Consider the following 22,820-nt stretch of genomic DNA (forward strand, 5'->3'; position numbering starts at 1 on the left):
GAGGAAACTGAGGCTCGGGGGGAAGCGAAGCGCCGTGGAAGGAGGAGCGGATGGCCGCGACTCCTTCCCTGCCCCCTCCACATCATTGTCCCCAATGCTCCCCGGGAGTGGAGCAGCGCCTGCGTCAGGGGGTCCCCCGAGCCTGTGGTCACCTCCAGGCAGGCGAGAAGACGAGTCGGGAGCCGGGGCCACCCGGTGCGCCCCGGGACTGACCTGCCGCCTCTCTGGCCTCAGTTTCCCCCTCTGTCAAAGTAGGCAGCACTGTCAGCCTCGCAGGGACAGTCAGTGTCCGTAAATCGTCTGCAGACCCGAGCCACGGGTGGGGGTGCGCTGGTCACAAGTGGGGTGGGTTGCACCCCTGCTTGGAAAAGCCCGTGTAAGTTGGGTCCGTCCAGGGAGATGGTGATGGGGGTATTGGAGCAGGAACCCTCGGGCTTTCAGATAAAGTGGATTCGAAAGGGGAAGAAGCGAACCCCCTTGTTCCGAAGGGGCCGTCCCCTTGTCGCTCTGTGCTCCCTGGGCAGCTACCTGGTGGTGGAGTGGTTAGAACTCGGACCCCTGCTGTGAGGGCGTGGATAAGTCGCTTAGCATCGTCTGCTTCTGTTTCCTCAGCTGTAAAATGAGGAGGATAAAACAGCCCCGATGGAGGGGCGAGGTACGGGTTGTGAGGTACTTGTTGATGAGATACTTGTAGAGCATTTAGCAGAGTGCTTGGCACACAGGGGCTGTAAAAACTGCTATTCTCCTCTCCCCTCCTGTGGTGGGTGAGACTGTGAGCTGGGCTGAGTGAGGGCAGGTGGGGACTTCCGGTGCCCCTGGCTTAGAAACAGCAGTTTCTGCCTGGCTGTGCAGTGAGCAGTTACTCAGAGTGGAAATGAGTTCCGCTTAACTCCTTATCTTTGCTTAGCACTGACCAGAATTGTGAACCTGGGCATGAGGGCAAAACCACCCACCTCTCCTCTTTTTCCTCGGGACTGGCTGGTTTGGCAGAGGGCCATAGTGTAGCAGCCGCTCCCCGTGAGGAGTCTGGTCTAGACAGCATAAAACCCTGCTGCCTAAGCTGGCTGAGAACCCCTCAGTCCTGGGAATTTGCTGGCTCCTTCGAGGGGAGAGGACCGCTGGGATTGCTTTCTAGCTTTGGATGGCGGCCAGGACTTTGCTTTAAGGAAATCTGTCCTTTTAAGTGACTAGGCAGCCTCTCTATACGTGATCAGGAGGCAGTAAGGTGGTCCGCCCTGGGTCTCTGCTAGCATGTCTGTTTGGTGCTTAGGTGAGCCTCTCCCTGCTTCCGAAAAGTGAGCAGCCTCAGGCTGAGGAGTGGCAGCCTGGTGCCTTTCCTGAAGTCACTACTGGACTGACTGCTGGTTTTCCAGTCTCACTCATCTTCCCTCTTGGCCCCCAGTTGCTGTCAACATGTCTGCTGGAAATGCCAAGATTGGGTACCCAGCCCCCAATTTCAAAGCTACCGCTGTTATGCCTGATCGGCAGTTCAAAGACATCAGCCTTTCGGACTACAAAGGTGAGTTAAATTGCCTGAGCCTGATTTACATTTCCTGATTAACCAAATCTCAGTAACAAAGGCAGCTTTGTGCAGTTTCCTCTGAGCTGTTTTTATTTCCCATCTGGGGCTGGGTGATGTTCCCCCCAACCTCTTTTGATCTGTGCTTGTTCCAAGGGACTATTGTACTGTGGCCCTTTCCCTTCCCTCCCCATCTGCCTCCAATTTTGATGTCCCAGGGCCTTGGATTTCCTCACATAAAATGATTGATACCCAGAGGACCTTGGCCAGCCTCTCCTCCTGGGACTCAGTTGACTTAGGAATTTGCTTTCCTTTTTATACCTTGCCTGAAGGCTCTCTTCACTGCCCCCTCCCCCCACCAAGGTTGGATGTCAGGGGTGCAGTTGGCCCTCAGAATGGCAAAGGAAGAGGGCCTGGGTTTCCTGGGTCCCAAGAGTGTCCAGGTTCCTTAGTAGCTACAGCTGCCTTTCTTCAGAGCTAAGCCCTTGAGGAAGCTGATGAGCAGAGCAGCTGGCACGGTGGGTTCTGGGCCTTGTGGGCCACGGCTGGTTGGTAGAGCAAGTAGAGGCAGAAAGGTAGCCCTTGTGCCCTTATGTACATATGTGCACACACTGCCCTGCACCCAGAGGCAGGCTCCCATGAGTGTGCCAGCAGTCCAAGATGCTGCCTTCCCCTGGGCACTGAGGAACGGGATGACCCTGGTAGATTTGTTGGGATAAACAATGTTCCTATTGAGGTTGGCTTTCAGAGGGGACACCAGACTGGCCTTGCTTCACTTCTGAGTATCCCTGAACCTTGACCTGGTTTTACCAGCGTGATTCTCCTGGGATAGAGCCAAGCTTGGTCCCTAGGGCCACTGCCTGTTTGAAGGCAGCCTCTAAGCAGGGCCCAGTCTCTTTATCTCTTAGGGCAGAAGCTGCCTCAGGGAAGTGTTTTTTTTTCTGTTACTTTTTCTCGGTAGGGAGCACCTGCCTGGGCCCCTTTACCCCTAGGGAATTCCTGCCCTGATATATCCTGCTAGTCTCCTCCAGTCAGTCACTGGTGCCAGACTGAAGGCCAGCCCAGCCTTCCTTTTTCTGACCAGGCCAGTTATGTTAGCACAGTCTGTACTCAGGTGATTGGTGCTGCCTCCTTTTCCTGTCTAGGTCTCTGAAAATTAGAACTACCACCATTAGACTGAAAGTGAAGGGAAGGGGTGGAGAGACCCTGGGGGGGGGGGCAATGCTGAAAGTCTGGCCCATTGTCTAGGTTTCAGTTTTAGTAATCCTGCTTTCTTAGCACCTTGACTGGTCACCTGAGTCTCACTTCCTTCTATAAAGGAAGATCCCACTAGTTTTGCTCTCATGCCCTGGGATGGCTACAGCTCCTGATGCTGCACAGTGGGTGGAGCCCCTCTGAGGTCTAGGTAGCCTTGCCAGGAAATGAGCCCATACAGGTGTGGGGGGAAGAGGGTGGAGGGCTTTGACAAGGCGGGACCCACTGGGGCCTGGGATGGGGACAAATAGCCTGATGCTTGATTCTTGGCCAGCTTAGGCCTCCCTGTGCATTGCCAGCACTAGGTGGCCCTGCTCTTGGGTGGAAGAATGCCTCAGTTTCCTTCCAAGGAGGATTCCTTGGGAAGGAGCTGATAGGGTCTGATCTCTTGGGCCTGTGTGTGTGTGTGTGTGTCTGTCTGGTGTGTGTGATATGTATCTGCCAGTTTAGGGTGTCTGGGTCATTTGGGTCAGACAGGGTAATCTGAGCTCATCAGTCCTCTTTCCCATCCAGGGAAATACGTCGTGTTGTTCTTCTACCCCTTGGACTTCACTTTCGTGTGCCCTACGGAGATTATTGCTTTCAGTGATCGAGCTGAAGAATTTAAGAAAATCAACTGCCAAGTGATTGGTGCTTCAGTGGATTCGCACTTCTGTCACCTTGCCTGGTAACTCCCCCGGTGGCCTGCCTGGCTTTGGTTGGTGTTCCGGGGCCTTGGGAGCAGCGGGAGGAGGGCCAAGCTTTCCTGAGCACTTTGGCTGGAGCTCTTCAGGACCAGGGAACAAACACTTCCCAGGTTCCCCAAATCAATATGTTCATAAGAAATTGCCCATTTGGGAAGTGCTGTAAACAGGCATTAGACAGTCATGCTAAAAGTGATTTCATTGGGAAGGAGGCCTGGGAGAGTTTTCCTGGAGGCAGCAGGATATGAGCTGAAAGGGAAGAGATGAGGGAGGTGACTGAGAGCAGGCAGGGCTTTGCTGAGGAATTCAGAGGCAGGGGCTGTGCTGCCAAGAGAGAAAGGAGATGCTTGGGCTGGTGCATGCCTGAGAGTTAGCTCATGCCCCATTACTTTTATAAGTGCCTTAGGGCAGTTGGGTGGAGTTATTTTCCTTCAAGAGGTCAGCTTTCTGAATAAAAACTTGCCACACTAGTTCAGTTGCATTGTGTGTCTTGTTTCTTTCTTTTCTCCAGGGTCAACACAGTCAAGAAGAATGGTGGACTGGGAGCTGTGAACATCCCATTGTTGTCTGACCCCAAACGCACCATTGCTCAAGATTATGGGGTCTTAAAGACAGATGAGGGAATTTCATTCAGGTGAGCATTGATATAAATTGTGATTGGGTATCTCCTCCTGGATTTCAGCAACCTCTTAGACCTTAGGCCCATCTGGATGCTGAGGCCTATAAAGGAGAGGTGAATGTGGTACTCGGGACCTATTTGTATAAATTCAGGAGTATTAAAGACCGGTTCTCCTGGTGTCAGCTGACTTCTTTAGTTCTAAAACTCTGCAGTGAAGGGTTGGTGCTAGCTAGGTGTCTTTTCCTTGTTAGGGGTCTCTTCATCATTGATGAGAAGGGGATCCTTCGCCAGATCACCATCAATGACCTTCCCGTGGGCCGCTCTGTAGATGAAACTCTTCGGCTTGTCCAGGCCTTCCAGTTCACAGACAAGTATGGTGAAGGTAGGCCTTACAGAGAGGTGAAGGGGTGGGGAGAAGCCAAGGTAGAAAGAGGGAGGAAGGGAAGGCAGCCACTGTTTGGAGAGGTGGGTGGGGGGCCACCTTCAAGGGAGGGAAGGGGACAGAGTTTGTTTTTTCCCTTGAGAACAGAACATAAAAGGGCTAATGCCTGCTTGGAAAAGTAGAGTGAGCCCAGCAGACGTTGGCATCTTTTGGTATCAGGGCTCAAATTTGGTATCAAAAGGGCTAAAAATGAGGCTTGGGCATATGGAGTACTCTGCTGTCTCCCTTATTATTTACTTAGATAAATGCATGTGCTGCTGTAAGTAGAATTGTGTACATTTGGCATAAAACTGAGAAAAACAAAGTAAAAAGAGCTGATCCTTGAGTTGAGTTCCTTGGTTGGAGGGCCCCCACCCAGTTCTGACCCCCAGTGGTCAGACAAGGGCTTTGAAAGAGTTTGACCAGAGGATGGTTGTAGTTCAGGCCTGAGGGGATGAATGACCTTCATCTGAGCCTTACCTTGCTGGGCCTTGGGAGTTAAGAGAAGAGGCAAGAGGCTGGGCTGTCTGGAGGTAGAAACAAGCCTTGGCAACTCAACTGTACGTTTGAGATTGGGATATTTGGGAGTGCAGCTTAACATCCATGAAGCAAACCTTTCTGGGCTCCTGTGCATTCCGACTTAGCCATGAAAAATGAAGAGGGAGAGGCTTTCTTCCCAGTCAGAGCCTTAGGACTCTACCTTTACTCCCCTTCCACCCTGTAACAGCTTGGAGGATTGGGGACCCTACCTGAAGAGCTTGGCTTCTGCTCACTTTCATGGTCATGATCCTGGCTTGGGGAGAGTGAAGACGGGTTGGATGGCAGACCCAAGTGCTGCTCCTGACTTGAGGGCACATGTCACTGACTCCCCCTTTCTTTCTGGTCATCTTGTTTCTGTAAAATTTTCTCCAACTTGACTTCTAGTATATTTATCCCTCAGCAGGTAGAGTGAGAGGGGAAAGGATTTTTGAGGAATATAAAGGAAGACCTGGGAGGTTCTTTGGAGGCCTCTTGTTTTATCGACTCATCTTCTTATAGAGGCTCAAGGAGGGGCAGGGACCTGTCCCAGGGTTTTCAGGTCATGTCAGATGGATTTCAGAAATGAAGCCACAGGCTGGCCTGGGCACCTGGGAAGTGATCCCAGCTAAGGTTAGGGATGGAGGTGGGGGTGAAGGCAGTTCCTTGAGATTTTGATCCCCCTGAAAGCCTTTGCAGCCATTTCTGGAGACCTTGGGTTACTTGCCCAGGTGGCAAAGAGGACAGAAGGGCTTCATGCATGGAAGCAAGGGAAGTCATGATGATAGAGGACACTTGGAGTTCAGCCTTCTGAACTTCAGTTCAGACTGTTCAGAAGTTCAGACTGTTCTTGCCAGCAAGCCAGCAGGCACACCGCCCCTCCTCCTCTCCCCGGTTTTCTTCAGCCACCCTGCCTTGCTCCAAGATATGGCCAAAGAGCAGTGGGGGAAGGAGCTAGGGATATTTAACCAGAGGTGGCTGTGGTTGGCAGTTAGATGTAGTGTTTTCCCAAAAGAGGGAAGAAGAGGCTTCATATTAAGGCCCCTGTTAATGGTCTGTGTACTCAGCCTATTCCTTTGAGGACCTTGTAAAGGTCTCAGGGTCTCATCTGACACCACCCTCAGGGCAGCTGAACTGGAGCTTGAGGAGGATAGTTCAGTTCTGAAGTATTCTCTCAAATTCCTTTCTGTGGTAGCAATTTTTTGGGGGGGTATTTTTTTTTTTGCCTTTTGGAGGGCAGTTGGGGTTAAGTATCTTACACAGCTAGTTTTTTTTTGTGTGTGTTAAATGTCTGAGGTCACAATCGAACTCGGGTCCTCCTGACTCCCAGGCCCGTGCTTTACTCACTGCGCCATCTAGCTGCCCCAGCAAGTTTTTTTTTTAATGATTTATTTTTAGTTTTCAGCATTCACTTCTCATAAGATTGAGTTTTAAATTTTCTCCTCCCTCCTCCCCAAGATGGCATGCAGTCTGATATAGGCTGTACATTTACAAAATATTTTTACACTAGTCATGATGTAAAGAATTAGAACCAAGGAGAGGAACCACAAGAAAGAAGACACAAAACAGAAGAAAAAGGGGTGGCTAGGTGGCGCAGTGAGTAAAGCGCCGGCCCTGGAGTCAGGAGGACCCAAGTTCGGTTCCGGCCTCAGACACTTAACACACACACACACAAATTAGCTGTGTAACCTTGGGCAAGTTACTTAACCCCAATTGCCCTCCAAAAGGCAAAAAAAAAAAAAAACCCACAGAAAGAAGAAAAAGAAAATAGTATGCTTCCCATCTATGTACAGACGCCAGAGCTTTTCTCAGGATGTGGATGCCGTTTTCATCCTAAGTCTTTTGTGTTGCTGAGAAAGAGCTAAGTCTGTCAAAGGCAGTCATCTCACAATGCTGCTGTCACTGTGTAACAGTGTTCTCCTGGTTCTGCTCATTTCACTCACCATCAGTTCGTGGAAACCCTTCCAGGTTTTCCCGAAGTCCGCCTGGTCATTTTTTTTTTTGTCCTTATATATATATGATTTTATTTCATGGAATGAACAAAAGCCTAAAAGGTTAACATAGGAAATCTTTGCATCCTTTCTTCTATTGTCAAATGCCCAAATTTACAGCCAGCCTGATGTTTCACATTATGCATAATCCTAAAGTAAATCCTGTTAATGATGTCCATGAGCAGGAGCAGCTGAACCTGAACCTTTTAAAGCTTTGCTTTTCTTATCAGCACTTCTGATTTTGTAAACAATGTACCCCATCACACCCATTCCTACCCAGATCTCTTGGTAAACCTGGGTATAGTAGGGCTTCAGTGGTGTCCAAACATTTTTCATTAAGTACTGTAACATCGTGGCTGGCTTCTGCAAGAACGGCCGCGTGTGGGGGCCTGGGCCGGCAGCAGGGAACAGCGGAAGGCCAAAGGCTCGGAAAGGTGACCCCCCTTGCCTGGTCATTTCTTATAGCACAGTAGTGTTCATACACCACAGCTTGTTCAGCCATTCCCCTATTGCTGTGCATGCCCTCAATTTCCAGTTCTTTGTGTGATGGCAGGTTTTTTTGTGGATTTGTGAACTTGCCATGGAATGTTACTACTTGAGAAACACTGGCATTGAGTTCTGTTGTTCAGTCATGTCACCATGTGGGGAAGGGATGGGAGTGGTTTGCTATTTCCTTCTCTGGTAGATTGATTTTGTCAGGCAGTCAGCTGAAGATCACACAGCAATGTGGTGTTTGAGGCTGGATTAATGATCCCAGGCCAGTGTTCTGTCTGCTGAGCCGGCAGCTGCCTTGAGTTCTAGGCTAGCATAATTACGCTTTCTAAGGCCTCTTTCAACTTTTGGTTCTCTAGGGTTCTGGGTACTGTGCTTAGTGCTAACACTGCTGGGAGGTTCCCCCAGCAAATCTGTGGCCCTATTTTTGTGGACAAGGTGCAGCTATAAAGGACTGCCTGGTGACCTGCCTACCTGGAGGGTAGTCAGTCATCCAGTCCCTAGGAGTAAGCAGTGAATTCTCTCCCTGGCTTCCGCAAGTAGGAAGGGCTCTAGAAGGTCACTGAGAAGGGTCACCCTTTTGTCTTTCAGTGTGCCCTGCTGGCTGGAAACCGGGGAGTGACACCATCAAGCCTGATGTTCAGGGGAGTAAGGAATACTTCTCCAAGCAGCAGTGAGCTGCTCTCGGCAGCCACGGAGGGTCTTCTTCCTCCCCCCCCCCCATGGGGCCTGTGGATTCACTAGCTACTGTCTACAGGACAAACGTGCTTGATCTTCTCCAGCCTTTCAGCTGGAAGATCTCTGTAGCAGGAGCCCAGGCAGTGTGGGGTAGCTGGGCATGCCCTCTGCTCGTGGGGCCTGACTCATCCACATCATTCCTCCCTCTCGTGGGGCAGCAGCCCCCCGGCTGAGCCTGCCAGCTCTCTTTCTCACTCTTAATGACCAAGTGCTGTGTTAACATTGTACCATAGTCACCTCTTTGGGCTCAAGCCCTTGTTGTTTTGTAGCTCTATTAAACTTGTCCTAAGAAAGCAGGTGTTGGGTGTTTATGCAGATGTGACTTGACCTTGCTGGGAGTACCTGAAGCACCTGGGGTTGGGGGCAACCCACCACCCTCTTTTCAGCTCTGCATGTCAGCCAAGGAGGGAAGGGGCCCAGCCCCCAGGCTGTGGGAGCCATGTGCCATGCTGCTAATGAGACACGAGATGGTAAAACAGGCTCTCCACATAAGGAAAACGGGAGTCCCTGCTTACATTCTGATGTGGGAGATAGACCAATGGCTGTGTATAAACAGCATCCGGGCACTATGTACAGGAGGTAATCAGTAGGCAGGGCACTATTAAGGAGGTTGGAAAAGGGTTCCAGTAGCAAGGGAGATGAATCCCAGTGATGGGGCAACCAGTGAAAGTATTGGGAACATCAAGGCGGGCCAACCCCACTGGGTTGCAGATTTTGGAGGGAGGGGCAGGGCAGGCCCAGGCTCCTCTCTGGGGGCAAAGGAGGAAGAGACCCAGGTTTATTGAAGGCTTTGAATACCACGTAGTCTTTCTTGATCCTTTGTGGATGCCCGGTAGACTGATGGGAGAGGCCAGACTGGCGGCAGCAGAGGTTTGAGCTGAGAATCCTTTGCTTTTGAGATGATGGGTGGATACTGTCGAGATCTAGAGACATTGGGGAACATGAGGTAGTGAGCCAGGCTGGCTGCCAGCAAGTTTTGTACTCGGGGGAGGAAGGGGAAGCCATACTGATACCCAGATGGGCATTTCCTTTCCAACCACATGGACCTGATGAGGCTAGGCTGGGGGTTATGAGCAAGTCTGCCTGGCCAGCCAGAAGGCCCTAGGTTATATGGTGGTACACCAGTCCCTCTTCCTCTGGGAGAAACTGAAGACATGGGATCCTTCCTTGCTCATTATCTCCCAGCCCCTACCCCATCTGGGGAGGATAGCACCTTCCTCTGCATCCCTCGCCTCCCCCCCTCCCCAACAGTAACCACTGAGGCCAGTAAGGTTTTTAAGACTGGCAAAGCAGTTTTAATTCTTGATTCTCACAAGAACCCTGTGAGGTACTATTAGCTCGATTTTACATTCAGAAACAGGTTTACAATGCACATTTAACAATTAAGTGCGGCTCTTCCTTGGGAGACATGCCTGGAAGGTCAAGGTCACAGCTTCCACTGTGGGGCCTCTGCCCAGGAAGGAGGGCTAGCTAGGGCTTGGTCCCACAAAAAACTGTGGCCCTCCAGGCAAGACCTTTGTCAACGAACAAGTGCACAGAGCAGGGATTTAGCTGAGCCCACAGAACAACACAAACTCTGGCTGACCGAAGGAAACCACCCCCTAGATAAGGTGTTTAGGAGATGGAACTCATCCTTCAAAGAGAACTTGAGGGGGTGGTGGCAGGGAAGGCATTAACTGACCTGCCCCCACAAAACATTCAGTGCCAGAAGCTGAGGGGGGCAGGTGAGGTCTGGGAGTCACTGGCATTAAAACCAAGAAAGCTGATGACCCAGTTGAGACCAAAGAGTTGGTCAGAAGCCCTTCTAAGTATTTGTACCAGCTGTGATTCTGACACCCAAGGTTCAGCAATGGACTTGTCCTTTAGCCCAGCAGTACCCACTAACCACCCAGAACCTTCCCTGAAATAGCAGCTAGAAGGCAGGATGGGGAGGAGGGGGGGGAATGAGATTAGAATGGTCTGGCAGGCACAGCCCCCATTTCTATAGCGCTTCAGCCCCTCTTGGAGGGCTTTGAAGGACAGGTTTCTGACCATTTCACACATGAAGAAACTGAGGACCAATAGTGAAATGGCTTAAAGTGCCTGGAGCTCACTGCCCTATCCCAGTATTCACCAAAATAATTTCCTATGAATTAAAATCAAGTTGTGTCTGTCCCTTCTTTGGTCCTTGCCTTCCATACCATTGCCAGGCCTCTGTCATAAATAAGTGGGTAGCAGCTAGGTCTGGAGAAGAAAGGGGACTAGGTCCCCTGTGGTACAGTAGCAAAGACCCTTCTAGGAGCAGCCCGACCCTCTCCCCAACTGGGGTCCAGTGTCTCGCTGGGCTGGGCCCCCAAGGACTTGAGGAGGTCTGGGGTGTCCTTGAGTAGCTCAAGCAGGCGTAGGCGCTGGGCAGGGGGTGTTGAAAAGTAGGCCTTCTGCTCTTCTGAATAGCGCTCCTCAGGGACCACAGCGTCCCTGTAAGTCCAGTCTCTCCAGTGGAAGTTGAAGCTTTCCAGCAATGCAATGCGGCCTTCCTGGGTGGGCACACAGTCGACAGGTGGCAGGCGGGGCAGGTCAGGTACTTCCACTCCCGGGAGCAGCACCACCCCCCGAATGGCAAACCAGCCCCCGTATCGTGGGTGGATACAGACACCAGCAATCTTCTGTGGGAGAGAGGCAGGAAAGAAGTCTAGAGACTGAGTCCTGGGCCTTAAGCTCCTACTCACCCTCGCCTTCCACTCCCTGGCCCACCTGGGAGCTTTTGTTTCTCTGTAAAATGAAGGATTAGAGAAGACCTGCAGGGCCCCATATCCCATAATCAGGAATATGATCCAACTCAATTCCAAAGCAGGAACCCTTTGAAAGCGTTCCTGACTGGGACGGGGGTCACCTATGGGCTGCCTCCACCAACCCAGAATTCTTCCATTCCTGGCTTCTAGGCCCCTCGCCATCTCATCCTGTTCACCAATGTTCCTCTGCCTACAGTGTGACTTGGGGAATTGAACCCAGTACCCCAGTGAGGTCTGACCAGGGCTGATCCTTGCTTCATTCAAAGGGGCAGACAGGCTGGGGAGGGGTGCAATGAGGAGAAGCCAGAGGCAGAGAAGGGAGGATTAGGGGGGGCAGGGGCAGGCAAGAACAGAGACTTGGGCCAGAGGGAACTCAGCACAAAGCAGTCAGGATTGAAGGTGAGCTTCCTCCTCCTCCCATCCCAGCAGGGCCAGCTGGGGAACTCTGCAGCAGTGATCTTTTTTTTTTTTTTTTTTGCCTTTTGGAGGGCAATTGGGGTTAAGTAACTTGCCCAAGGTTACAAGGCTAGTTTTTTTGTGTGGGTGTTAAGTGTTTGAGGCTGAACCAAACTCGGGTCCTCCTGACTCCGGGGCCGGCGCCACCTAGCTGCCCCATGCAGCAGTGATCTTAACAGGATACCCTCCCCTAACCTCCCTCGGCCTTCCCTTCCACCCTTCCTGCTCCACCTGGGGTGCCTCATGGGCACACTCAGTCCTTGATCCCCACCTCACCTTATCTCCCCAGGGGTCAGATTCCACATCTTGCCGCTGGTAGTAGTAGGCAGCCCCTGCCACATGGGCAGCTGTCTGGGCCAAGATTTTGGGCCGCCGGTTGGGGTGCATGTCATAGTCAGTGATGATGTGCACCTCCTGCTCTGCAAGGCTCTGGTACAGGGACAGAGATAGAGTCATCTCAGCAGAAGCAAAGGTCCCCTTTCTATCTGCCTGGGAGGACCCCCTGGTCTGAGATGAAGGGGCTCAGGGGGCAGAGGGGCACTGCTCAAGGTCTGATTTTTGTTGTGGAAGAGGCTGGCAGTGGGGGCAGGAGCATGGGATAGTCTCTGGTTCAGTAGGGGAGCCAAAGGCAGGAAGACACTTCCTTGGGGCCTCATAGGAGGTGGTGAAAGAGGAGCAGGGGGCTTGGTCTTACCTTTTGAAGGTTGGTGAAGTGGTAGGCTACACACTGGTCCACGGGGTCCTTCAGAGGCTGCATATGGGCACTCTGCAGGAAGGGCTTGAGGGCTTGGTCAAACATGGCGGGAGTGCTGAGGACCACAAAAGCAAGTGTAGGCCCAGGCAAGGGCAACTGGAAGGCCGGAGGTAGCAGTGCATTGTACCATCCCACCTGAGTAGAGACAGGCAGGGTGTGCTCAAAAGAGATATGCTGTGTCCATCCCTACTGTGTCCCTTTAGCCCTTCTACCCAGACTTGGCCACCAACAGAGGCCTTTACAGGTCACCCTTTGGCTCAAGTGATCCTTACAGCAGCCCTCTGTCAAGTTAAGTAGCTCTTGGCCAATTTATTTGGCCTTAGCCAGAGAAAGGGAGGAGTCACAGCTGCCCACAGGCCTGAGCTGAGTGACCCTGGGCCAGTCCCCTCCTCTCTTAGAACCTCCCCTGTCCTGGAGCACTGCCCTTTATAGGGCAGGGCTGGAAGACACCTCAGGTCTCAGGTTTCCCATCCTACTGCTGGCTGCTTGCCCTCAGTGAAGGAGCTGGCAGGGAGCAGTCAGTGTCTGATTAAAAATGCAAGGACTAGTACTGCCCGGAGGGGTGAACAGGCGACAGCCGCTCAGAGGAGGGGAGGTGCCTGACTAGCAGCATAGTGAAGGTTATCAATGCCAATGGCAGTCAAAGTCAGCACTGGGCACCCTGGCTCCTGTCAGATTGCAGTCAGAAACTCTCTGGATTTGGGCTCTGATATCCCCGGGGAATTTCCATTTGGGTTTTTTCAGGATGTGACCGGTGAATGCTATTTACCTTTTTGCCCTCCCATTCTAGGAGATCTGGAAAGCTTTCCTTTGTGATTTCTTGGCCAAGCTCTGGTTTTAGTTTTGGCTCTCAGAAAGCCTAATCTTTTGATCTGTTTAATATGAAGCAGTACTTAAATCTTTTTTTTTTTTACTGTCTTAAAAAAAATACTTCTTATTGTCTCATGAAGTCATTCAGTCCATTTTGTTTCAAGGGTTTATTGTTTCGGTAAGATTTTGGATCACTTGTGCTGAGTGGTTAATTCTTCTTCCAAGTCTTTTCCCACAGTTCTCATTTCTTTCCCAATCCTTTTCTCCAGCACTCTCTTTCCAACTATAAAATAATTTTTAACTTTTAAAAATGCTTCCTCGGGGCGGCCAGGTAGCACAGCGAGTAAGAGCACTGGCTCCAGTGTCAGACTGACCTGGAGATCGAATCCCGGGCTCAGACACTTAGCACCCACCCAGAAACACCTAGCAGTGTAACCTTGAGCAAGTTACTTAACCCCAATTGCTTAGGGGTGGCCAGATAGCTCAGCGAGTAAAAGCACTGGCTCCAGTGTTGGGATGACCTGGATCAAATCCGGGCTCAGATACTCAGCACCACACCCAGAAATAACTGGCCATGTAACCTTGAGCAAGTTACTTAACCCTGATTGCTTAAAAAAAAAAATGCTTCCTTTGTTTCTTCCAGGGATTCTAGTTGACCTTATGGCCAAGGCATGTTTTTGATGTTTTGCTTGTAATTTTATTTTTTCTGAGTTAAGTGTCTTTGGCATGCCTATTAGCACACTTGGTCTTTGCGATGGGAGCCTTTTTTTGGTTTGCTCATTTTTCCAGCTTCACGTCTCTATTTGGGACTTTGTTAGTCAGATTCTATGTACTTCTAGAGGAAATGTTTGGGCCATATTGGGTCCTGCTTCATACTCTCTTGAGGTATGTACTTCCTTTTTCTGTGTATTCAGCGATATGTTGTTCAAAGACCTCAGATAATCAGGCTGGAAACCAGTAAGCTCTCAGTACACCAAAGCTGCTTGATACAGGGTGAAGTCTGATCACTACCCACCTGGTTTGAGGTTTACAAGCTCCTGACCACATACAACTGTAGGACATCCTGGTTGGAGCCCCAGGAGGTGGCTCCAAGCCTCTCAGCTACCTGGAAGGTCCTGCAGGTTCAGAGCACACTACATGATACCACATCTGAGCTTCTTGTGCTGGGTTCAGGAGCAGGCTCCAGACCCAGGGCGGGGGTTGAATCTGAGAACTGGCCTGAAGGTCTGCTGCTTCTGCTCTGCTCAGTGCCCAGTACATAGTTTCAGGCCGGTGACTGCCTTGCTCTTCCCTCCCTGAGCACAGGCCCACTCCTTACCAACCTGCACTAAATCTGCCACTTGGCTCTGGGTTTGAGCCACAGAGCTGTTGCTTGGCTTCTGGTCCTGCTTCTTACAGTGCCAGGCTGTTGGTGGGCTGTGCCAGGGGCAGGTCCCTCTCAAGTCAGTCGTGGCGCCCTCCTGGCCAGCCTCTGCCTCCAGCCAGCACAGTCACCTGTCTCCTGCGGCTGTGCCCACCTGGCCTGGAAAAACGACTCCGTGTAAAGGTTCCGTGGATCCTGCCATCAGTGCTGGCTTTGGTGATCTTCTGACATCTTTCCCTGGAGTCACCGTGGACAGGAAAGCACTCTCCCTCCGACCTCTGCCCACCTGGCCGCTGTCCTGGCTTGGTGTCAAGACCATGCCAGACACGTGGCTGGCGTGAGCTCAGGATCAAGGCGGGAGGGGGGCCGTGCCAGATTTTGGGTGGATTCACTGTTCCAGCCTGGGCTAGTGGGGTCCCCACCCCTGGGGGGCTCAGTGCTAATGAGGGGCCCGGTCTGCCCCTCTCCTCCTCCCCACACCCTACCGTCCTGGGGCTGTCCGAAGGTCAAATGAACTTTGGCCAGATGCCAGTGTGAGGCCCAAGGGGCATCGCACCGTCAGGGAGCCTTCCAATTCGCCTCGTGCACCCCACGACCTTCCCTCTCCGCAGTTTCCAGCGAATCACCGGCGGAGCCGCGCATGCTCACCTGGAAGGGGTGCACCTCGAAGCCGAAGGGTCCCAGCACGGCCCGGATCCGCTGCTCCAGCTCAGCCGCCCTCGGCTCCATCATGTGGGCTCTGGGCTCCAGGCTGCCCGCGCACTTCTATCCACAGCTCCCATGGGGCGCCGGGGCGGGCGCGCTCCCTGCTGGAATATGTAGTTCTTTGCGCAGAAGCGCAGGGACAACGGCTACGCAGCCTGGCGGCCTGGCCTTCCTGGCAGGCTTCGAGGCTGACGTTGGCGGGTGGGGCGAGCGCACAGTCTGCTGGGAGTCGTAGTTCGGGAGCCGTGCTGAGCCCGTTGCGGCTGCGGGTGGCGGACTCGGTGTTCCAGGAGGCCCCGCGGCGGCGCCGGCGCGCTATGTTTGAATTGGGTAGCGTCGGCGGGGGCGAATCAGGGGCCATGGCTCCGAGGGCCGGGGGCCGGGCGGCGGCGGGCTCCGCAGTTTGGAGCCCTCGCTGAGTTCCGTGCGTACCAAGCCCCGGCTTCTGCGGCAGCCCCGGGCAGCGCCCCCGCCGCCGGGGCCGCCTCCTACCCGGAGAGTTTCGGCCTGGCTCCGAAGGAGGCCCGGCCTGGCCCTCGGAGAGCCCTGCGCAGCCCCGCTCCCCCGCCCTCGGGCCTCGGCCTCGGCCTGTCGTCCTCCACCCTGGAGCCGCCGCGCCGGATACTGTCCCCGGTTTCCGAGGACTCCAATTGGGCTGAGAAGCTCGACTCGCTGCTGCAGGTCACCGACGGCAATGTGGCCCGGATCAAGGTGAGCAGCCTTCGGCCCGCCGGGCGGCAGCGCAAGGGAAGCGCAGCCAGTTCCGCAGGAGTCCCCCGCCCCATAGGCCACGCCCCCCAGCAGGTCCGCCCTATCCTGGGGGCCTGGCCACACCCCCTAGGCGCTAGCGGGCATCCAGCCCCGCCTCTGGGCGGAGCTCTGGAGAAGACCACTCCTCCAAGGCCCGGATCGCCCCGCCCTTCCCGGAGCCCTGACCTCAGCCCCTCCTCCTAGGAGGAGAGATTAGCACTAGGTCTGGGCCCTCCAAGCCTTCTGGGACTTCTGGGAAGTCTGACCGTGACCCCAGGATGGGCTGGAGCCTGACCATTCCTCCCGCTTGGCCCTGAGCTGGCCTTGACGCCTCCCTGTCCCCTTAGGAATCCCTAAACCTGCCCCTCCCCCCCAGCAACGTGCAAGCGGGTTGGTCGTTGGGGGTCGCAGCTCACCCCCCTCTGAGAGCAGGTGGTCTCTGGCCTCGTTCTTGAGGACCCTCCTATGCCCGTTTCCTGGGAGAATTTAAAGGTTGACTTAGCAAAAAGTCACTGGGCCCTAGGGTTGGGGTCCGGCTCCTCTGCTTTGCGCCTCTTTTTGCTTTCCAGTGAAATGAACTGGACCAGATAGTCCAGGAAACCCTTGCCAGCTCTCTGGCCTTCTTTCTTTTCTCTTTTTTAAAATTTTATTTGTTTATTTATTTTTTGCTTTTTGGAGAGAGGAAGGTAGGGCAGTTGGGGTTAAGTGACTTGCCCTAGGTCACATGGCTATTTTTGTGTTAAGTGTCTGAGCCTGGATTTGAACTCAGGTCCTCCTGACTCCAGGGCCGGTGCTCTATTCAATGCACCACCTAGCCACAGCTCTTTTCTCTCTTTTTTTAAAGTTACATAACTCTTTTTTTAAAAATAGGATTTCCTCTTTATTGTATTCTTCCTTAATTACACGTAAAAACAACCTTTAACATTCTTTTTTAAAACCTTTCCAAATTTCCTTCCTCTCTCCCCACCCCCCATTGAGATCAGGCAAGCAATTTGATATAGGTTATATATGTGTAGTCGGGCAAAACGTTTCCATAAACGCAGGCAAAAATAAACTCAAGAAAAAGAAAGTTTAACAAGTATGTTTGGGGGTGGCTAGGTGGTGCAGTGAATAGAGCACCGGCCCAGGAGTCAGGAGGACCTCATTTCAAATAGGACCTCAGACACTTAACACTAGCAGTGTGACCTTGGGCAAGTCACTTAACCCCAATTTCCCTGCCTTCCTCCCCCAAAAAAGGTAAAAAAAAATGTTTCCATCTGTATTTGGAGCCATCAGTTCTTTCTCTGGGGATGGATAGCATTTTTCATCATAGGTCCTTAAAGTTGTCTGGATTGTTGTATCGCTATAGCTCTGGGACTTTCGAAGCCAGGAGGGGGTGGCGGGAGCTCAGGAGAAGCCAGGTCTTGTTCCTGGGAGCAGGATCTGACAGAAATGACCATTCCCTTCCTGCTTTTCCTCTCCTGCCCTGCAGCAGCGTCTCTGCCCCCTTGGCGTCTCTTCACCGGGAAATTGTAAGTATATTACCCTCCCTCTCTTCACATGCCAGCCCTTTTCCTTCCCTCTGACTTTTCCCACTCCTCCACTGATGATCATTTCCTCCTATCCTCCACCCTGAAGGGGAATCTGGCCACCTCTGCTCCCAAGGCCCCAGGCCTGTCTTTCTCTTGGGAAAGGGCCTGGTCCATGTGTTCCAGTCTTGGTTTCACCTCTTACCTTCTTCAGCTAGCTTGGCTCCTTCTGGGTCCTGGATGCCCCATTCTAATCCTGAAGGAGAACTACCTGGTCAGGTCTGGGCCCTGCACCCTCCCCCTGGGGGGCAGGGCTGGGATGATGCCTGCTTCTCCTTGTCATTGTGGGATGAAATCACCACTCTTCGGAGCCAGCTCCGGACCCAGGCTCAGGTGCACTGGGGAATGGATCGGGGGCGGGGCAGGGTGAGGGTGGGGGTAGAGATCTCTTGCTCCTCTGGGGCCTAGGGAAACACTTTTCTTTCTGGCCTGATCCAGGTGACAGTGCTGATGAGTCAGGCTGTACAGGGCCTGATGGAAGACAGGGAGCGTCAGAGATGTCAGATTAATGATCTCGAAGGTAACTCTGGGAGGCAGGGCCCAAATAGTAGGCATCCCTCCCTGAAGTCCCTGAAGGCACGCTCTAGGATGGTCCCCCCCATCATGGGAGAGGGAAGCAGGGGGTGGGGGGCTGGGATGACACCCCCCCTTGCTGCCCAGAGGAGCTGGGCCGGCTTCGAGGGGCCGCTGAAGGGCGAGCAAGGTTGGAGCAACGCGTGGACGACCTGAATTCAGAGCTGCAGAGCCTGCGTCGACAACTGCAGGCCCATCCTGGGGAGGCCAATGTGACCTCCCTCCTGCGCCAGGAGCTGCAGAATGAGTGAGTATTTACCTCTTGGGACCCTCCCACCTGTGGCCCTCGACTGGCCCTGGCCCCCGACCTTTCCCAGGCAGTCTGATGGTGACTCCCAGGGAGTCTCTCCTGCATAGACTTAGCTGGATGGGACTGGTCCTGTGCCCTCTGTGAGAAGGAGCAGGATTGGCTGGGTGGTCTCCTCCCTTCTTTCCCAATCAATTGCACATAGATGCCTTGGCATCCTGCCTCGCTGACCCACTGACCCTTCCAGTCGCCAGCTGCTGTGGGAGGAGTGTGAGACTGTTCGAGGGGTGCTGAAGCTTCTGCGAGACCAGCTGGGTGAGTGGGTTTCCCTTCCCCAATCTCCCACAGCCTTCCCCTCCCCTGAGGCTTATCTGTGGCCTGTTTGAAGGCTGGTTCTCCTCTAAGAGTGTGTTCAGGGAGGCAGGAGGCCCCGTGGGATGCCAGCTGGCCCAGTCACTTAGCCATTGTGATCAAGGCTGAGCTCTTTTCCCTCTCTAGGCCTCAGTTTCCTCATCAGCAAAATGAGGGCACTGGGTTAGATGAGCTCTACCATGCCCCCCATCCTGGAGAGCCTGGGAGTACGTGCATGTCATTCATTCATTCATTCATTCCCTCACCAAGGATTTACCAAATGTACACGGGTACTGCTGTATGATAGGGACTAGGCCAGATACAAAGTCACATAAGACCAGGACTCTGCCCTTCAGCTGCTTACAGTCCATGAGGATCATCTAAGCCTGGAACATAGGCAGCTATAAGTGTGGCAGTGAGGAACTGACATCGGGGAGGGAAATGGGCTGGAACGAATGCTTTCGGGTAGACAGGACAGGGAGAGCATTCCAGGTGCTGGGACAGCCGGAGCAAAGTCCTGGAGGCCAGAGAGCACACAGTATGGCTTCAGGACAGGAAATCCTGGTTGGCTACCTGAGAGCATGTGCAGAGGAGAGTGATGCCACATGAGTCACATAAGGTTAAGAGGGCTTCAGGCCAGGGCTTTGAACTTTCCCGGAGGCAGCTGATTGAAAGTGTTGGAATGGTTGACCATGCAGAGGGGGGAGAGGCAAGCCTTCATTGCTTTTGTCTCATGATCTTCAGGTGTTCAACTCCATCCATTCAAAGTAAATGAAAGAGTGAAAGAGCCAAGCATTGAAGGGAGGGAGGGAAGAAAAAGAAAGAGGAAGGAAGAAAGGAGAGGAGAAAAGGGAGAATGGAAGGAAGGAAGAAGGAGAGGAGGGAAGAGAAAGAAGGAAGGGAGGAAAGAAGGAAGGAGGAGAGGAGGGCAGAGAGGAAAGAAGGGAAGGGAGAGGGACTAGGGAAAGAGGAGAGGAGGGAAGAGAGAAGGAAGGAGGAGAGGAGGAAGGGAGGAAAGAAGGAAGGAGGAGGAGAGGAGAGAAGGGAAGGGAGAGGGGCTAGGGAAGGAGAAGGAAGAAGCTTCTCTTTTCCTTCTCCTCTGTCCCTGTCCCTGGGCTACATTGCTGACATTCTCCTTTTCCCTCAGACCAACAGCAGGAGTTGTTACTGAGACAGATGGCTGAGGCCAGGCAGGCTCAGGGGCAGAGCTGGAAGGTAGGCATCCTGAAGCCCCAGCATTTGCAGGATCCTTATCCCTGGCAGGGGGTCATCTCTGAAAGTCATCTTGAGATGGGGCTGTTCATTCTAGCTTGAACCAGCTCTGATGTTTTTTTCTGCTATGCTAATAGAAGGGTGGAGTGCCCTGGAGAAATGGCCTTGCTGCCTCTCACTCTAGCAGCACACCTTTAGGGAGCTCCCTTCCTGCCATTCCCTGAACTCCCCCTACCTCACCCTAAGGGGCCCAGCTCATTGAGAGCATCATAGGGGAGTGGGGGGAGGGCCTGAGTGAAGGGAAAGTTCTGGGGTCATTACCATCTGGCATCTGTGCCTGGGCAGGTGTTGGAGCAGGTACAGAATGATCAGGAAGGCCACAGCCAGGTGGTGGACGCTGTCAGGGTGGAGGCCCAGGATATTCGTCGGGAGATCGATGTTGTCAGGTCTGGGTCGCAGCTGGGTCTGGGAGGTAATGGGCCTGCCCTTCCACTCGGGTTACGGTGCCCCCTGCTCCTGGGAGGGGCTCAGTAAGTTTGGAGATGGGCTCCTAGTTATCACCTGGCTTTGGAGGTTACTGGATTCTCTTTCCCTTGTGTTAAGCACAAAATTGGGGTTCCTGCACCTCCTCCCACCCCTGGGGTCCCTTCTGCTCCTGCAGGGCCTGGCCCATATACACTGCTAGGAAAGGCAGGCAGGAGGGGAGGCAGAGCAGGGCCCAATAGGACAGAGGCCTTGCCTCCTGAGCCCAGCCCTGTTGGAGAGCCAGAGGGAGGGAGTGTGGCATCTTTGGAAGAGTCTTGGCCCAGATCCCAGACTTGTGAGGAGAAGGCCAGCCCGACTCTGGCTCTGAGGCTGGCCAGACCTGCTTCTCTGGGAGGGAAGGGGGAACCATATCTCTATTCTGGTTTTACACAGAGAGGGAGCCTTGCCTGGGCTCATGCTGCTGGAAGGCATTTGGTCCAGGCTTTGAACCCAAGTCTGCCAGTCCTCTGTCTAGTGCAGGGAGGGGAGCAGGCAGCATAGCGAAGAGGACCGAGTTCAGATCTTGTCCCCACGTTTGCCAGCTCCATGTGCCTCAGGCCTCATCTATAAAGTGGGGGTGATAACAACAGCCTCTGCTAGGGTTGTTGTGAGGTTCACATGCAAAGCCCTCTGCAAACCTTCATGTGCTACATAAATGCTAGCTGATATTAGTGTTCCTAATGGTCATTATTAATATGCTCCTTCACCTGCGCCTTCTCCTCCCTCCCTCCATGGCTTCAGTGCCTGCTGGAGTGGATGGTTTGCTTGCCTCAGGTCAGGAAGATCTGAGCCTGCCTGTGTGACCCAGAGCAGGCTGCTTCATCTCTCTTAACCTCAAGTGCCTACTTTGTATGGGCAACTAGGTGGTGTAGTGGTTAGAGTCAAGCCTGAGTTCAAATCTGGACTCAAACACTTAACTGTGTGCCCCTGGGCAAGTCACATAACCTTGTTTGCCTCAGTTTCCTCATCTGTCAAGTGAGCTAGAGAAGGAATGGCAAACCTCCCCAGTAAGCCTGCTCTGTGCTGCACACTGTGATAAGCCCTGAGGACACAAGGAAAGGCAAAAGCTGACAGCTCCCTCTGCCTTTTATAGGAGCATGTTACTAGTTCTCAAATCTGAAATTCTTATTCCTCATTAGTCTGACCCTTCCCTCAACCCTCATGGTTTCTGTGGTCCTCACCTCCCATTTAGGAGAAACTGAGTCAGGTCTGGGTAGGGGGAGATATATAGAGCAGTGTTAGAGAAGATAGGGACCCAGGCCCTGTGAGGCTGTGATGGCATCAGGCTGTGACCCATTGCCCAGGACTCTTGCCTGACCCTGAGGGCCCCCCACAGGGCCATGGTATGTTCTTTGCAGGTCCAGGTGCGAGGGGATCCCCCACCCCGACCAGACTCTGCCATCTCTAGCTCTGACCTGAGCCTCCCAGACAGTGACAGCAGCTGGGATGTACCTTCTCGGGAGACAGGTAGGTGAGCTCGACTAGGCCTGGAAGCTTGTGTGTCCTCTCCATGCCTTCCCTGCCCACCTCCAACCACTGTCCCTGGGGCCCAGCATACTTCACTGTCTTCCTGTCAGTTCCCTTTCGTCCTGCTTTAGGACCTTCCTCCACCTCTTCTGGGCAGATTAGGCTCAGACCTTTTGGCCTCATTTCCTCTAAAGGACCCCAGCCACAAGGTAGTGGTCAAGTTAGGGCTCTTTCCTCTGTACCCTTTATCCCCATCCCTGTGCTGATCCTGGGGAGCTATATGGCCCAGAGTACAGGAAGACCCTGGGCCTGCCCCCCTCAGCCATGCCAGCAGACCTCCAGAATAACACCGAGTCCAGCACTGGATCCAGCACGGAGCCCAGCATGTCCAGGCCTCCTGTGTGGGGCCCCCAGACAGTTGAGCAAGGCACCCAAGCTGCTTCTTAGTGACCTCTGAATGGACTGGCTAGCTCTCCACGCCTTGGCTTGCTGAAGGACAAAGGAAAGGCCTCTGGACAGAGTGAAGCAACTCATTCTCAGCAGCCTCCCCTTCCTCAAGGGGCCTTGAGTGGCTTTCTCTCCTCCTAGAAGGTTTCTTGAGGGGCTGCTGGCCCCAAATCCCTGCACTCTGCTCGCTGGCTCCTCTTTGTTCCTCCTCCTCATCTCCCCTAAGATTTCTCCCTTTCCCCTATCCTCCAAATCTGGAATAAAAAGTGTTAACTATATCTTGCCCACTGTAGTCCTTAATGAAGGTTTTCCCACCCAGGGTGTAAGCTGATCCCCAGGATGGCAGGCCCGAAGCAGACCCGGTGAGGGGGGATTCAGTGGGTGGGTCTTCATTTCTCATCCATCCTGGGCCAGTTGGAGTAGCTGGTTGGCTCCCAGCCCTCTCCAGCTGCCTTTCTTCCCCAGCTTCCCACCTGGGGCTGGGCCTGGTTAAAAGAGTCTTTCTTAACTGTTAGGCTATGAGATTCCTAGGTGGCCTGTATCATGTGGCATTGCAGCCAGCATTAAGAGACTAAGGTTCCCCCTTAG

At 53.3% G+C, this 22,820-nt stretch overlaps 4 protein-coding genes and 1 pseudogene across 4 annotated transcripts in view; 2 read left to right on the top strand and 3 right to left on the bottom strand.

The window, feature by feature from the left end:
- The window catches only part of LOC138165397 (nuclear autoantigenic sperm protein-like), a 131,932-nt gene that overhangs the window by 76,253 nt on the left and 32,859 nt on the right, over positions 1-22,820 (bottom strand). The window lies entirely within an intron of this gene.
- LOC138165404 (peroxiredoxin-1) lies at positions 1,362-8,526 on the top strand. Its single transcript, XM_069093729.1, has 5 exons — positions 1,362-1,519; positions 3,287-3,440; positions 3,968-4,090; positions 4,327-4,457; positions 8,087-8,526. Exons 1-5 carry the CDS (start codon positions 1,414-1,416, stop codon positions 8,170-8,172), a joined length of 600 nt encoding a protein of 199 aa, XP_068949830.1. The 5' UTR covers positions 1,362-1,413; the 3' UTR covers positions 8,173-8,526.
- Positions 7,005-7,470, bottom strand: LOC138165403 (ATP synthase subunit ATP5MJ, mitochondrial pseudogene; annotated as a pseudogene).
- On the bottom strand, positions 9,504-15,313 carry LOC138165396 (cyanocobalamin reductase / alkylcobalamin dealkylase-like). Its single transcript, XM_069093698.1, has 4 exons — positions 15,036-15,313; positions 12,155-12,349; positions 11,737-11,889; positions 9,504-10,878 (listed from the first exon to the last, which is right to left on the bottom strand). The coding sequence occupies exons 1-4, from the start codon at positions 15,117-15,119 to the stop codon at positions 10,474-10,476; spliced, it is 837 nt and encodes a 278-aa protein (XP_068949799.1). The 5' UTR covers positions 15,120-15,313; the 3' UTR covers positions 9,504-10,473.
- On the top strand, positions 15,118-22,510 carry LOC138165226 (protein KASH5-like). Its single transcript, XM_069093342.1, has 11 exons — positions 15,118-15,293; positions 15,383-15,803; positions 17,314-17,353; positions 17,565-17,743; positions 17,849-17,930; positions 18,071-18,230; positions 18,478-18,545; positions 19,729-19,796; positions 20,139-20,239; positions 21,655-21,785; positions 22,108-22,510. The coding sequence occupies exons 1-11, from the start codon at positions 15,118-15,120 to the stop codon at positions 22,230-22,232; spliced, it is 1,551 nt and encodes a 516-aa protein (XP_068949443.1). The 3' UTR covers positions 22,233-22,510.

Source organism: Petaurus breviceps, unplaced genomic scaffold (genome assembly GCF_028583685.1).
Source record: "Petaurus breviceps papuanus isolate PSGF00001 unplaced genomic scaffold, PetGlider_PUasm1.0 208, whole genome shotgun sequence".
Taxonomy (NCBI): Eukaryota; Metazoa; Chordata; class Mammalia; order Diprotodontia; family Petauridae; genus Petaurus; species Petaurus breviceps.

What these genes read in the sequence shown, in the direction of transcription:
- LOC138165404 (XM_069093729.1), top strand. Translation starts at nt 1,414, where the DNA reads ATGTCTGCTGGAAATGCCAAGATTGGGTACCCAGCCCCCAATTTCAAA. An exon ending in CAGCCTTTCGGACTACAAAG is followed by an intron (nt 1,520 to 3,286) that starts GTGAGTTAAATT and finishes TTTCCCATCCAG; the next exon opens with GGAAATACGTCGTGTTGTTC. An exon ending in GATGAGGGAATTTCATTCAG is followed by an intron (nt 4,091 to 4,326) that starts GTGAGCATTGAT and finishes TTTCCTTGTTAG; the next exon opens with GGGTCTCTTCATCATTGATG.
- LOC138165226 (XM_069093342.1), top strand. Translation starts at nt 15,118, where the DNA reads ATGTGGGCTCTGGGCTCCAGGCTGCCCGCGCACTTCTATCCACAGCTC. An exon ending in GCAATGTGGCCCGGATCAAG is followed by an intron (nt 15,804 to 17,313) that starts GTGAGCAGCCTT and finishes CCTGCCCTGCAG; the next exon opens with CAGCGTCTCTGCCCCCTTGG. An exon ending in TCAGATTAATGATCTCGAAG is followed by an intron (nt 17,931 to 18,070) that starts GTAACTCTGGGA and finishes CTTGCTGCCCAG; the next exon opens with AGGAGCTGGGCCGGCTTCGA.
- LOC138165396 (XM_069093698.1), bottom strand. Translation starts at nt 15,119, where the DNA reads ATGATGGAGCCGAGGGCGGCTGAGCTGGAGCAGCGGATCCGGGCCGTG. An exon ending in TCGAGGTGCACCCCTTCCAG is followed by an intron (nt 12,350 to 15,035) that starts GTGAGCATGCGC and finishes GTCTCTACTCAG; the next exon opens with GTGGGATGGTACAATGCACT. An exon ending in ACTTCACCAACCTTCAAAAG is followed by an intron (nt 11,890 to 12,154) that starts GTAAGACCAAGC and finishes TCCCTGTACCAG; the next exon opens with AGCCTTGCAGAGCAGGAGGT.